The sequence below is a fragment of the Gavialis gangeticus genome, unplaced genomic scaffold (assembly GCF_001723915.1).
Source record: "Gavialis gangeticus isolate Ggan-Ray unplaced genomic scaffold, GavGan_comp1, whole genome shotgun sequence".
In the NCBI taxonomy this organism is placed as follows: domain Eukaryota; kingdom Metazoa; phylum Chordata; order Crocodylia; family Gavialidae; genus Gavialis; species Gavialis gangeticus.
In genome coordinates, this window is record NW_017729031.1 from 16,616,151 (window position 1) to 16,629,788 (window position 13,638).

The 13,638-nt window shown below is 41.8% G+C and overlaps 1 protein-coding gene across 1 annotated transcript in view; it reads left to right on the forward strand.

The window, feature by feature from the left end:
* LRP1B (LDL receptor related protein 1B) overlaps positions 1-13,638 on the forward strand; it is a 2,002,088-nt gene that overhangs the window by 1,236,312 nt on the left and 752,138 nt on the right. The window contains exons 23-26 of the mRNA XM_019522796.1: positions 789-986; positions 6,672-6,876; positions 12,084-12,248; positions 12,909-13,153. Of these exons, the coding sequence (XP_019378341.1) occupies positions 789-986; positions 6,672-6,876; positions 12,084-12,248; positions 12,909-13,153 (813 nt within the window). The remainder of the gene's footprint in view (positions 1-788; positions 987-6,671; positions 6,877-12,083; positions 12,249-12,908; positions 13,154-13,638) is intronic.

Below are 13,638 nucleotides of genomic sequence, written 5' to 3' on the forward strand. Positions count from 1 at the left end.
AAAAAAAAAAAAAAAAAAAAAAGGAGGGAATGAAAAGGTAAAGCCAAAGTATTGTTGGTGTTAAGGATGTGCATGTAACATACTTAACATAAATCCATGGCAGCAATGAAATGAAAAGTTAAGCCTATGCTTCTCTGTGGTTGTGAGCTTGGTTAAGGTATGTGTTGTTAGAAACCTTCAAATTTTATTTCCTTGCTTCTGTGGTTTGCTGTTACATATGTTATTTAAGTACTTTAACTTACACACACAAATGTTACTTTTTTATTAAGCTCACTGCAAAACATTTTTAAACCAGATATCCATTAGAACAATACTAGATAACCTGAAAAGATTAGAAAATAGTAGTCATCTAAAGTGTCATTAAGTGTGACAATTGACATCTTTTTTTGTAGACATCAATCCTGAAAGTCCTTAAAAGACTGTTTCTTTAAAAACTATCATCTGTAAGATCTTTTTTGTCCTGGGATTGTGGACCACAGAGTAATTGCTGAGTCAAATAGTTTTGTTTTTATTATTTCATTACCACTTGAAGTGATCAAAGCGATTGAACTTTCCCTTCAATTGTTTTACAGTGAACAGAAGTCTAATGGCTTGAAATATGTATATTTGAGAAACTTACTCCTTAAAGAAAAAAAATCTGTTGTGACCTACAAGTTGTTTTTAATCAAAATTCCTTTAATGAAGTATTATTGTTTATTCTTATTTAAATCTGTGTATCACCAAGTTTATGGGGAAAGGTTACGCTTTATAACTTTATTTTTAATGTGTAATCTATTTTTACTTTTTAGATCCATTTGATGCTTTCATAATTTTTTCCATCCGGCATGAGATCAGAAAAATTGATCTTCACAAGCGAGACTACAGCCTCTTAGTTCCTGGTTTAAGAAACACAATAGCACTTGACTTTCATTTCAGTCAGAGTTTACTGTACTGGACTGATGTGGTGGAGGATAAAATTTACCGAGGCAAGCTCTCTGAAAATGGAGGTATGAATTTAACTTTTGAATGAATTTATGTGGCCTTTTAGAAAAGCGTGTCAACAAAACAATGCAGTCCTACAATGTTAAACCAGCTAGAATCTAATTGAACTGTTACTTTCACAAATTGTTAAACAAACAGAACCTAACATGAGTATCAGTTTTAGACATAGACCTACAAAACCACAATACAGTAATATGAAACTAGAGAAGTATTCTACTCATGGTATACATTTCCGGTAAGAGTAGACTATAGTATTAATAGAAAGGAAAGTTTCCAAATCTTGGAAATCTTCCAAATGGGCCAAATTACAATACTCATTTCCCAAACAATGAGTGTAACTGTACTTTTCCTCACCTTCATTCTGATTTTGTTTGTTTTGCCTTTTGTTTGCTGTTTTTTTAAGCTGTCCCAACATTTACAGAGTATTTAATGTTTTTGTAATGAAACACATAATTGTATTGGAGAAATCATAAAAGGAAAGAGAGAAAAGGGAGATGCAGACTCTGCTCAGAGGTGTAAGTAGGGCTTTGACACCCTGTAGATCATGAGAAATTCTTCTGGGTTTGACACTCAAAGGCAACTAAAGTTTTTTAATATCCACATGTAAAAGCATCTATCACTTACCCTGCTATTTTCAGATTTAGAAGGATGGAGGTTTGAGCATTCTTTACCCTAATAACACTTGAAAGCAGCTTGTTTTTTCCACTTCATCCTGCCTCAGTTTATCCCCACATACAATGATCTAGTATACAAGTTTGCTTCTGCTAAAATGCTCAGTAGTGAAATTTTGCTGAAGCTTCATCTCAATTATGTGAAACTGAATAGTTCTCATTATATTCATAGCATTATAGATTTCATAGAGGTTAGGGCTGGAAGGCACCTTGCAATATCATTGGGTCCAGCCCCCTGACCGAGGGGCAGAAAGTCAGCTGGGGTCAAATGATCCCAGCAAGATAGGCATCCAGTTTTTGAAAGTATCCAGAGTAGGTGCTTGCACCACCTCTGGGGGCGGGGGAAGGTCTATTTAAGTACCAGGGGACTCGGACAGAAAAAGAAGTTTTTCCTTATGTCCAGCCTAAAATGGCTTTCCCAGAGTTTGTGAACATTGGACCTTGTCTTCCCATGGTGTGCCCTGGTGAACAGATGTTCTCCCAGTTCCTGATGCAGACCTCTTATAGACTGCCACCAAGTTACCCCTGAGCCTATGCTTTTTCAGGCTGAAAAGTCGCATAACTCTCAGCCTATCCTCATAAGGCCTGCTCTCTTGTCCTGTGATCATGTGTGTAGCTCTCCTCTGAACTCTTTCAAACTTCTCCACATCCTTTCTGACTTGCGGAGACCAGAATTGGATACGGTATTCCAGCTTTGTCTTCACCAAGGCCAAGTAAAGTGGGAGGATGACTTCCTGAGTTTTGCTTGAGATGCATTGGTAGATGCAAGCCAGAGTTTTGTTTGCTTTGCTGGCTGTAGCGTTGCATTGGTGGCTTACGTTCATTTTGTGGTCAGTCATGACCCCCAAGTCTCATTCAGTTGTGATGCTAGCAAGTGTAGCACTGCTCAGCCTGTAAGTGTGGTGTGGGTTTTTTTTACAGAGGTGGAGCACCTTGCATTTCTCAGTGTTGAATTCCATCAGGTTTTGATCCACTCACCTTGTAAGTCTGTTGAGGTCAGCCTGAATCGCCAGTCTGTCCTCTAGGGTGACCACACTTCCCCATAGCTGGTGCTGTCAGCGAACTTAGAGTCCAGAACATTTATAAATACACTGAATTTAAATACATCCAATAATGGAGCCCTGGGAGATGCCACTGATCACCATGAGTCTTGTTGATTCAATTCTTTTCCTTTGTCCAGGTGATGTATCACCTGGTCATAGAAGGAAATGAGATTGGTCAGACAAGACCTACGCACAATGAAGCTGTGTTAGCTATCTCTCAGCATGTTGCTTTCTGTTAGCCTGTTGTTAATGGTTTCCTGGATGATTTTTCTAAGATCCTTCCAGGGACTGAGGTCAAACTTATTGGCCTGTAGTTCCATGGATCTTCCTTCCTCCTTTTCGTGAATATAGGCACCACATTGGGCCTCTTCCAATAATCAGGCACCTCGCCACTGTGCTACGGGTTCTCGAATATCCTTGCCATTGGCTCTTTTATTATGTCAGTCAGTTCTTTTAGCACTCTTGGAATATTCCATTTGGGTCAGCTGATTTGTGGATGCCCAGGCTCTCAAGGTGTTCCCTCACAAGAACTATACCAACAGGCCTTTCTGCCCACCTGTTTTTGGGTTAATTGGCTGCCTCTCTCTCCCCTCATGCCTGGATGGTACATAATTATGGTGCTAATTAGGTGAGAGGCTGCCCATTTTTTGACCCCAATGCCAGGGGGTGCCATCTGCAGCTCCAGCCCCCACCCCCCCCACACACACACATCACAGCCCATGCCTTGCAGATGACATCTTAGTTCTTTACATCTCTGGCCCCACACTGGGCTCCAAAACACTCTGAGCTGGACCTCAACTAGACCCTTCTCAGCAGGTGGCCTATTCCACCCTCATTCTGGGCTGCCTAGATCCCTGCACTGTTCCCCCTCTCAGGTGTGCCCCCTCCTTGGGAACTTTGGCCCTTGCCTCACCTCCAAGGCTAGTCAGAACCCCAGGCCCTTGGCTCTGGGTATCCCTCATGGTGGGCCCCTGGCCCTTTTGACCCTTCTGGTCCTGGCCACAGCATTGATCACTTGAGGGTGCCTCAAGTCAAGCTTCTGAGCATCTAGCTCACACTCTCTGGCATGGGCCCACCTTCTCAGGCCCTACTATGTGGTTACTTACCCGGTTGTAGGAGCAAGGGTTATTAAGGCGCCCTGACCCGCCTTTTACCAGGGTGGTAACTGGCCTGGCATTTCCTGGGGGCTCCCATGCCACCAGGAGCCCCACCAGGCCACCCATCCCCACCAACGTAGTTTTAGGTCATGCCCAGAACCAAAAGCCTCCTAGCTATCCCCATAGGCTCTTGTCCTTACCTCCTAGCTGTTCCTGAGCCTCAGCTCCACTGACTGATGTTTCTCTCATGGATGCCAGCAGCAGACTGCTGCTTCATCCTATCCTTGGTCTCAAAATGGCCACCATACTTAAGCGCCTGGCTGCTGCTTGCTTCAGCCCTTAAAGTGGTAGGCACCAGCAGTGCCCTGCCAAAGTTGGATGTGTACTCACACTTTCCCTGGTGATCCTGCATCTTGTCAGGTTGTGTGATCCCCCTGGGCTGATGGAAGTCTGACCCAAAATAATTGTTAAAGAAATTGGCTTTTTCCTTGGTTTGGTTGGGTTTTTTTGTTTGTTTTTTTACTTTCCACATATCTGAAGAAGGACGTTTTGTTGTCCTGGATTCATGTAGCCAGTCTGAGCTCAGTTTCAACCTTGGCTTTCCTAGTTCACTCCCTACAAGTGCAGGCCAATTCTAAATAGTCCTTAGTGGTGTTTCCCATCTTCCATCCTTTATAAGCTTCTCCTTTTAGATACAGGAGGTCCATGAGTTCCCTACGGAGCCAAGGGGGATGCCCAGCCCTTTTCCTACTTTTTCTATGGGCTCGAATGGACTTCCCTTGTGCTTCAAGGATCATATCCTTGAGGAGTGACCAATCATCATGGACTCCCCTGGCCTCTCAGGGCTTCAACAACCAGCCTCCTGACCTTGTGAAAGTCATCTTTTCTAAAGCTGAGGGCTTCTGCATTGCTGACTGACTTGCCAGCTTAAAGTGATCAACTCACAATCACTGTCACCCAGCTTCCCTTTGATTCTCAGGTCGATCACTAGATCATCCCCTTTGGCCAGTATCAGGCCAGGCAGCACCTTGCCTCTTTTCAACCCATAGACTTCTTGAGACAGATAGAGCTCATCAGTGCATGTGAGGAAGCATTGCAACTGATCGGATTTGGCTGAGAGCTCTTCCCATGAGATGTCAGGGTAGTTGAAGTCACCCATGACAATCATGTAGCAAGAGTATGCAGGCTTAGCCAGTTCCCTAATGAATTTGTGATCAAGTTCTTGCTCCTGATTATAAGATCTATGGTAGAGTCCTACTGTTATATGTCCTTCACCATGTTCCCCCTGGATTTTTACCCAGAGAGTCTCAAGTCACTTCCTTTGGTTGCCAATCTCTGCCTGTAGGGAAGTGTATTGCTGCTTCACATAGAGAGCTACACCCCTGCCCTTTCTTGCAACATGATCTCTCCTGTACAAGGTATAACCATCTATACCTGTGGTCCAATCATAATGGAGTTCCACCGGGTTTCCGTTATCCCTACGAGATCATAGTCATTGCTGTTTAGCAGAAGAGCCAGTTTCTTGTGTTTGTTGCCTAGGCTCCTGGCATTTGTGTATAGGCAAGTGTGCCTGCCATTGGAGGCTCTAGGCTTCCCAGCACTCCTAAAAGAGCCCCATCCCTGGGCTGGGGTAGGAGTTAAGCTCCCTTGTACAGCCTGACCTGCTTGTGGTTGATGCTTGGTGGGCTTGCACGGTGGCTATCCACCTGTCCCTGGTGAACTTGGTTTCAAGCCCGGACAAGCAGGTCAGCCATTCTGGCCGAGAAGAGATTCTTCCCCATGTGAACAGAGTGGAGGCCATCTCTTCCCAGTAACTCGCTGGCGCTCTCTCTGAAGTGTGGACTGTGGTCACAGAAGCCTAAGCCTTCACAATGGCACCAGCACCGGAATCTTCTGCTTACTTCTTCAATTCTTTTTTTTCCTTCTATGCCCATGACCTGTAACTAGAAGGATCAAGGAGAAAACCACCTGTACTCCCAACCCTCTGAGCACCACTCCCAGAGTGCTGTAGTCATTCATGACCCAGCTGGGATTGCTCAAAGCGAAGTCATTCATGTCCACATGGATAAGGAGCATGGGGTAGTGGTCAGAGGGCTGGATACTGACCACTACCCCATACTCCTTATCCATTATTTTTCAGGCTATCTGCAAACTCAGGCAGATGTCACTGGTTCAAAATGTAAATATTATCTTTGGACAGATTCAGCTGTGCAATTTTACATTTTTTTTTGAATACTCAGAGTTTTGGTCATAAACATTTGACCTAATTATGTTATAAATGCACCAGTTTGGAAGAACAGCATCTGTGGTGTATATGGTCATACATCAGTGAAAAAATACTGCTACACTGCAGTGTACCTTTGGATTCCTTTGTGGATGGCATAACAAATTTTTATAAAGGCAGAAGTCAGGGCAGGGTGCCATTTTATTATTATTATTATGAAACTATTATTATAAGAAACCTGTTATTTACAGGCTCAGTAGTTTGAGAATTTTTATTTCTCAACTTTCCAAAAACTTTTAAATTTCCTATTCCTGTGAACTAACACAGTTCATTTATCAAAATACTGCCAAATATGTACTTTGTTTATAACCATCTATCACAACTTGTGAGGAAAGAAAAATATCTTACTCATGAAGATAAATAACATCATAATATCAGGTTGGCTATTATGAGTCTCTCTGTAAAAGATGTATAAAGGACTCATTAAATAGAAACTGTCTTAAATATAGCATCAGAAAAGTTATATATAATTCAGGCTTTTTATTATTTTTGTTCGGCCAGCAGTTGTAGGTGTACATTTATCACATTTTAAGTAGCTGTTACATCTCTGCTCTCATCCTCTCTAGCATGTGTATAATCTTTTGCCTTTTTTCAGGTGTGAATGCCATTGAAGTGGTAGTAGAACATGGCCTGGCTACTCCTGAGGGTCTTACTGTAGACTGGATTGCAGGAAACATATACTGGATAGACAGCAACTTGGACCAAATTGAAGTAGCAAAACTAGATGGCACTTTGAGAACAACGTTAATAGCAGGAGCTATGGAGCATCCCAGAGCTATTGCTTTGGATCCTAGATATGGGTAACTAGAAAATGTGTCTTCTTTTTTGGGGAGAGTGGTGGGGGGGAGGTTGTTGGTGGTGGATGATTTCTTATGGAGTACTTTGAGAGGTAATATTTAAAAGTTTAAATATTTGTTTGCTTGCTTGTAATGAATTATGGCATGTAACTTTAATACTACTTTAGGGAAATGAATGTTGTGATCCAGGGAACCAGAATGAGAATCAGGCAATGTAGTGAATTGTTTTGGCTTTTTTCCGGCCCACTTTATGGATACAAGCAAGCAAATTAACCACTCTGTGTTTTTAAATCAACTCCAAACTGGAGATATGTTTACCAATTTCTGCGCTTTGTAAATAGCTTTTAGATCTACTGTAAGAGTTTGAAGAATTATTATTATTGAGTAACAACAAAAAGAAAATATTGGCTAGTTGACGTGGTAGAGTATGAGAGAGAGTCCATAAATGGTAAACAATTCAGTGTAACTTGGTATCTGTGGAATGGAGGGGGCTGGAGGAACTGCAGTATTTTTCTGTTTATTGAGATACTAAAGATTATTTAAAGTAACTATGTACCAAACCTCCTTTTTGGCAAGAGGGAACCCCTTTGCACACAAAACACCCCCTGCTCCTTCTCCTGCAAAGAACTTATGACTAACAATATCATACATGATTCAAATTGAAGATTGGTTGGAATTACTGCTAAGTATTTAAAAGCTTACAACGTTGACAAGCACCTTACAAACTCTTGAACTGACTCTGTAGGTCTTTTAGCCACACAATACTTCACTGAGGAGAGACTGTAACTGGAAAAAACGAACTACCCTTTGTCGTTATTTGGTTTAATTTTTCTCTCCTTTCCAAAATCCATTTTTCTCTTTATCTTTATGTTAAACATTAAAAATGTTGAAGAAAAAAGTGATTAGGAAAAATAAAAGCCAAAACCAATAAGATCAAATTTTAAAATTGAGTCTTTATAAAAGAATTCATACATAGGCTTATACTTGCTTTATGAAATGAACATTTCTGTATGCAAATGAAGGGCCTGCATAACAGTGTAGCACAAGGGCATAAGGGGTCTCAAGGCAGCATTGCAAGTGCTGGAGAAGGTTGGACTCATGGTACAGTAACTCAGTAAGCCAGAGCAGGGAGAAGTGCTGCCAAGGTACAGTAGCCCTGAGAAAGGCCATGGTTAGTGAAAGCTCAAGAGGAGTGCAGAAAGGCCAAAGGAAAGGCCTGCACTGGGAGGGCCACAGCAGAGGCTGAATGGGCCTAGGGGAAGTAGAGCTCCTGAGAGGCCTGGCAATGCTCTGGTGAAGTATGAAGTGGCTACAAAGTGGTGGTAGAAAGTTGCATTTTTAAAGAGCCCCTGTGGAGCCTCAGTTGTTGGATATACTTTGTCCCTAGGGGCAAGGCCCTATTTCAGCAAAGGCATTGCAAGCAAGTTAGGAAAGGTAAGAAAGAAGACAGGACTGAGCAACGATAATACAGACCGGACCACAGTTTATGGAGGTATTGCTGCTTGCTCACAAGGACAAACACAGGCTGTTTTGGTCCCTCCTCATATAGCTGGTGAGGAGTGGAACAAAGCAAGGACTAGGCAGAGCTGTGATTTTTCCCCTTTGCAGCCAATATTGCTATCCTGGCCATGAACCTAGCATGGTTTACTTCCCAGGTGGGCAAGAAAATTAACAAAAGGTAGTGCAACAATGTATTCTCCCCTTCTCTGAGCTTGTATCAAAATCACAATTCAGCCCCATATAAATAAACATGCCAGTGGCTAATTAGGTAAACACTTTTGAGTACCTAGGATTTAACTTTTACTTATGTGTGCACAAATATGTGTTAAAAAATGTGGAACCTTAAAATCTAGTACCTGCCTAGATTATTATTGATGCTGAGGATATCTCCTAGAAACGGCCTAATCAGACAGGGACTATTCCTTTTTGATACCTTAATTTGATAGGAAATGTAACATTATTGTCATATTATGCTAGCCCAGTGATGCTCAACCTTTTTTCCCTCGTGGGCCAGATGGGCAGTGCCATGTCCATCTGTGAGCTGGTTCCCACCTGTGGTTCTGATCCAGCACCACGGTCTCCATGGTAGTCACCATCCAGCCAGACAGAGGGGCATGACCCAACCCAAACAGAACTCAGCCCCACAGGAGAAAGGGGGTGTGGCTCAGCACCATGGGGAAAAAGGGGTATGGTTTGGCCTCATGGGAAAAAAGGGCATGGCCCAGCCCCGGGGGGGGGGGGAGTTGGGGTGTGGAGCGTGGCTTGGCTGAATCCAGATTCAAGGAAGGGGGTGTGGCTTGGATGTGACTGGCAGTGTGGGGCCTAAGGTTTGGGAATTTGGCATGGGGAGGATGACTATATTAATGGCCACCATTCTGCTGCTGCCAAATTTCCCACTGCATTTGGAGCTCCATGGGCCGAGTTCAATGGCTTCACAGGACGGAGGTTGAGCATCCTGGTGCTAGACCTTTGATGTAATAAAACTAATATAGGATATTTATGAGATCAGTTACCTCAATGCCAAAATTTAACAAATTCACATCATAGACACTGTCTTTTGAATCAGTGTATTTATCCACACTCTTTTAAATATAGTGTTACATTTTGTAGAGATGATAATTGTTGTTGTTCTTTTTTTTAAAGTCTTTACTTTTTACCTCTAGTGAAGCATATTTCAGGTATCATTTCAATGGTAACTTTCTTAAATATGTTCACTTTTATCAATTAGCCCTTGGATAAGTGTGGATTAATTTTTTTAAAGAAAATAAATATTTTAAACACACAATTGTAGAGCAGCATCTTCAGTGGCTTTACCGAGCAAGATACGTTTTCAGTAAAGTTGGGTGTCGGACCAGTCAAATAAAGTTTGGTCAATGGAATGGTCACATATTGGTCAAATTGTAAAAAATTGCCAATAGGTGGAAATAATACACAGAAAAAAGCACAAATTTTACATTAAGAAATGTGTCAAAAACAATTTTAAAAATCATATTTCTGATAAAAAAACTACAAAAAGCCTACTATAGCAGGTTTGTTTGGGTTTCTTTTGTAAAATTGCTATAATCTTTGACAACTCAAAAAAGATGCAGTCAATTGACTGGTCAGTTGACTGGCTTGCCAACTGTAGTCTGGTGACAGAGACTGTGTGAAGAGAAGAAAGTGAATGCTCTTTTTAAATGAGCCTGTAGATTTATTTTGAACATTAAAAAAAATTATTACAGATCAGTGCCTGACCTCTTTAAATTGCAGGCAAATTTTTAGTAGGGCTCAGCCAGCCAAAAAGAGTTGGCATAAGCTTTTGGTAACTGTGAAAAGACATATTGCCTCCTAATCAACCAGTATGTGCAGTGTGGAAAACGAGCAGTTTGCTCTAAATATTGCCTGTTGAAGCATACAGCTCTTGATTATGGAAGCTAGCAAACCCCAGAGTATTTCCTTTGTCTGACCAAGCATAGATATATTTCAAGTGTTCAAGTGTCAGTAATGATTGCATTGAATTACATGGGTGACTGTCATGCCCGCTGGTGGCAACACAACCCTTATCTAGCCCTAGAAGTGGCCTCCTCTTCTTACTTACTGCCATGCCATGACACAATTTTTTGATTGGAATGGAGGTTGCCTAATGGATCCTAGAGCAAGCCCCAGTTCCTTTAGATGCTAACTAGCTGTTGCCATGGCTGGTCTCCACCGTGACCTTGCCAGGTGGGCACTGAAGGCATCTGTTATCTTTAAGGGCTAATTACAGCCTCCCATCTCCCCTACAACCATACCCATGCCTCGCTGGTGTTACTAATTAATGACTTCATTGGGCACTTGGCCCCAATACAACACCAGGCCATCTCATACCTTTATACCCTAATTGGGGCCTCAGCCTTGCCAGCCTCTGCCCCTTTTCTCTTGCTGGTTCCCTTAACCCAGAGGGCCTGACTCTGGGTTCTAGCCTGAGTCTCACCCTCTCAGGTTGCTCCCTGCTTGGGCCCCAGGCCACTGGCACTGATTCCACCCCTCTAGGACTGTCCCTCTCATGCACGGGCCACCCTGGCCATGGTTGTGCCCTCCCTGGGCACTGGGCTGCCTAGCCCTCGTCCATCTCTTGTCTGAGCTAGACTCCAGCTTTTCTCTCTCTCTCTTTCTAGGCTGCAACCTCATCCTTGGGTCTAAGCCCTGAATCAAGGCCCCTAGCAGGGCTTTAAGCACTGGCACCCCAACGTGGGTTAAACCCCCAGGTGCCCTGCTGTGGCCTCTGCTCACTCCCATTTCAGCCAGGTCCAAACCACCAGTTAAAACTAACCAAGGAGGGGGTTCTGGCAAACACAAACCAAACCTCCTCTGGATCCAAACATAAACACTGGCTACCTGCCTGCATAACAAGGCTTCCACTTATCCCAGGTAATGTTCCCCTGTAAAGCAGTAGCACTCAGTTCACCTTCCTTAGGATAGCCCTGGTGCCAGCTGGGAGCTCTCCTGCATTCTCCCTGCTCTGGAGCTCTTGCCTCTGGGGCCAGGCTGCCCCTCTTGACTCAGGGCCTGTGTTTATATACCATCCTGGCCCTGCCCTCTGCCCGTCAGGTGCCTCCCTGGACTGCTGCAGGTGTCTCCTGATTCAGCTTGGTGGCTCAACTGCAGAGTGAATTACTTCTGTTGATGTCTTCTGTGCTCCTATCTTGTCTCCCATGCTGGGCTCTAGCCCATGGTGCTACTGCTGCACAGCTAGCTCTTTGGTTGCATCAGGTTAATCCCCAAGTACCTGTTCCCGGGCAGCTTATAATGAGCAGCTTTCCCTGCCTGAGGCTCTCTGTTGCTCCTTCACCCTTAAATTAACAGGAGCCTGTGGCTCTCTGTTACAATGATCAAATAATAACATTAAGAAAGAAAGGAATTTTGTAGCTAGATAACTATAAAAAAAAAAGTTTTTTTTTTCCATTTTCATAACTGCCTTGAAAATGGCAAAGCATTATAATCATAACACACTTTCTTCATTTCATCTTACCTCCTAATGAAAATATTACAGGTTGCCAAAGTCTCCCTTTGTAACTTAGTTTCTTTTGAGATATTTCAAATATTTAAGTATTAAGTATTATTTTTCCCTTAATTATCTTTTTAAGTACCAAATGTACACAGCTTCTGTATATATAATTTGTCTGCTTCATTATGATTTTACCCAGATGTTCAAGTAAGAGCTCTTTTCCTTTCTTCCTTCTTTTGTACAGTATTTTGTTTTGGACAGACTGGGATGCTAATTTTCCTCGCATTGAGTCTGCTTCCATGAGTGGTGCAGGAAGAAAGATCATATATAAAGACATGGGTACTGGAGCTTGGCCTAATGGTCTTACTGTTGATCATTTTGAAAAAAGAATAGTATGGACAGATGCCAGGTAAAAACAGTTACAACATGAATTATCAGTTTTCTAGTGCTTGTTGTTATATATAGAATCTGATGTAGATTGCAGAATATATGCTACATTACTGATCTTAAAATAAATGTGTTATGCATGAGCTGTCCTAAAGTTTGATCTTGAACCCATTAAAGCCAGCATTGAGCCAATGACTGCAGCATGTACAGGATAAGGTCCTTAATATACATTTGAAATTATTATGAATGAATAAAATACTTTAAAAAAAAGATGTACAATAGAGCAAATCCTACTTATCTTCCTGCAAAAAATAGTCATTGACCCATTTAGGAACTACATACATGTCAAAGGCCCTATTGCTAATATTTTAAAAATATATTTAAAATCATGTGAATAAAATTAGTGGTTTTGTTTTTATATTTCAAATAAATTGTGATAACTTGTATTCTAATTTTGAGATAATACAAGCAGAAAAAAACATTAAAAGCAAGGAATCCTAGATCATGTATGCTTGAGCCACCCAAAGGTAATATTTGCTCTATCTGAGTTTGTAATTAATTATATAATGAAAAAAATCTTTAAAAAATGAAGAATATTCACTGCAGAGCTGAACTATTTTCTCATATTGGCTAAGCTGTCTTGATTTTATATTGGTTTCTTTTAATCTGGTATTTCTTGTAGGTCCGATGCTATTTATTCAGCGTTATATGATGGAACCGGCATGATAGAGATCATACGAGGTCATGAATATCTTTCTCATCCCTTTGCTGTTTCTTTATATGGGAGTGAAGTATACTGGACTGACTGGAGGACCAATACCTTGTCAAAAGCTAATAAATGGACAGGCCAAAATGTCAGTGTGATACAGAAGACAAGTGCACAGCCTTTTGACCTTCAGATATATCATCCAAGTCGTCAGCCACAAGGTAACCTAAAAATAATGATATGTTATTTGATGGAGTAAATGTATACTTATGATTCATATGCCGAGGCATGCTCACTTGCCCTTCTCAGGCATTACCCCATTTAATACCAATGTTTTTTAATTGGTTCTTCTCAGCACACTTTCCTATGAATATCAGCCAGCCTTAGTTGCTGTTATGTTCTGAAAATGACAACAGATTATAAGATCTCACTGTTTTTATTATGCTTCCATCTCCATTCTTTATTGCTTGACTGAAATTATTTTTTTATTTTTAACCAAAGTTAATGTAATGTTAAAATAACAGTCGGGGTCACTAAGCCTTGCTTTTTACATTTCTGTAGGAAAATATAATTTTCTGTGAATTTTATATAGTTCTTCCTCTCCAAATAAAGTCTTTCTCTCTCACCCATAGCCTTCTTGCCTACTTCTCCCAGGACCAACAGACATCCTTTCCCTACCCAGTCCCCCCCCCCCCCCCCCCCCCCC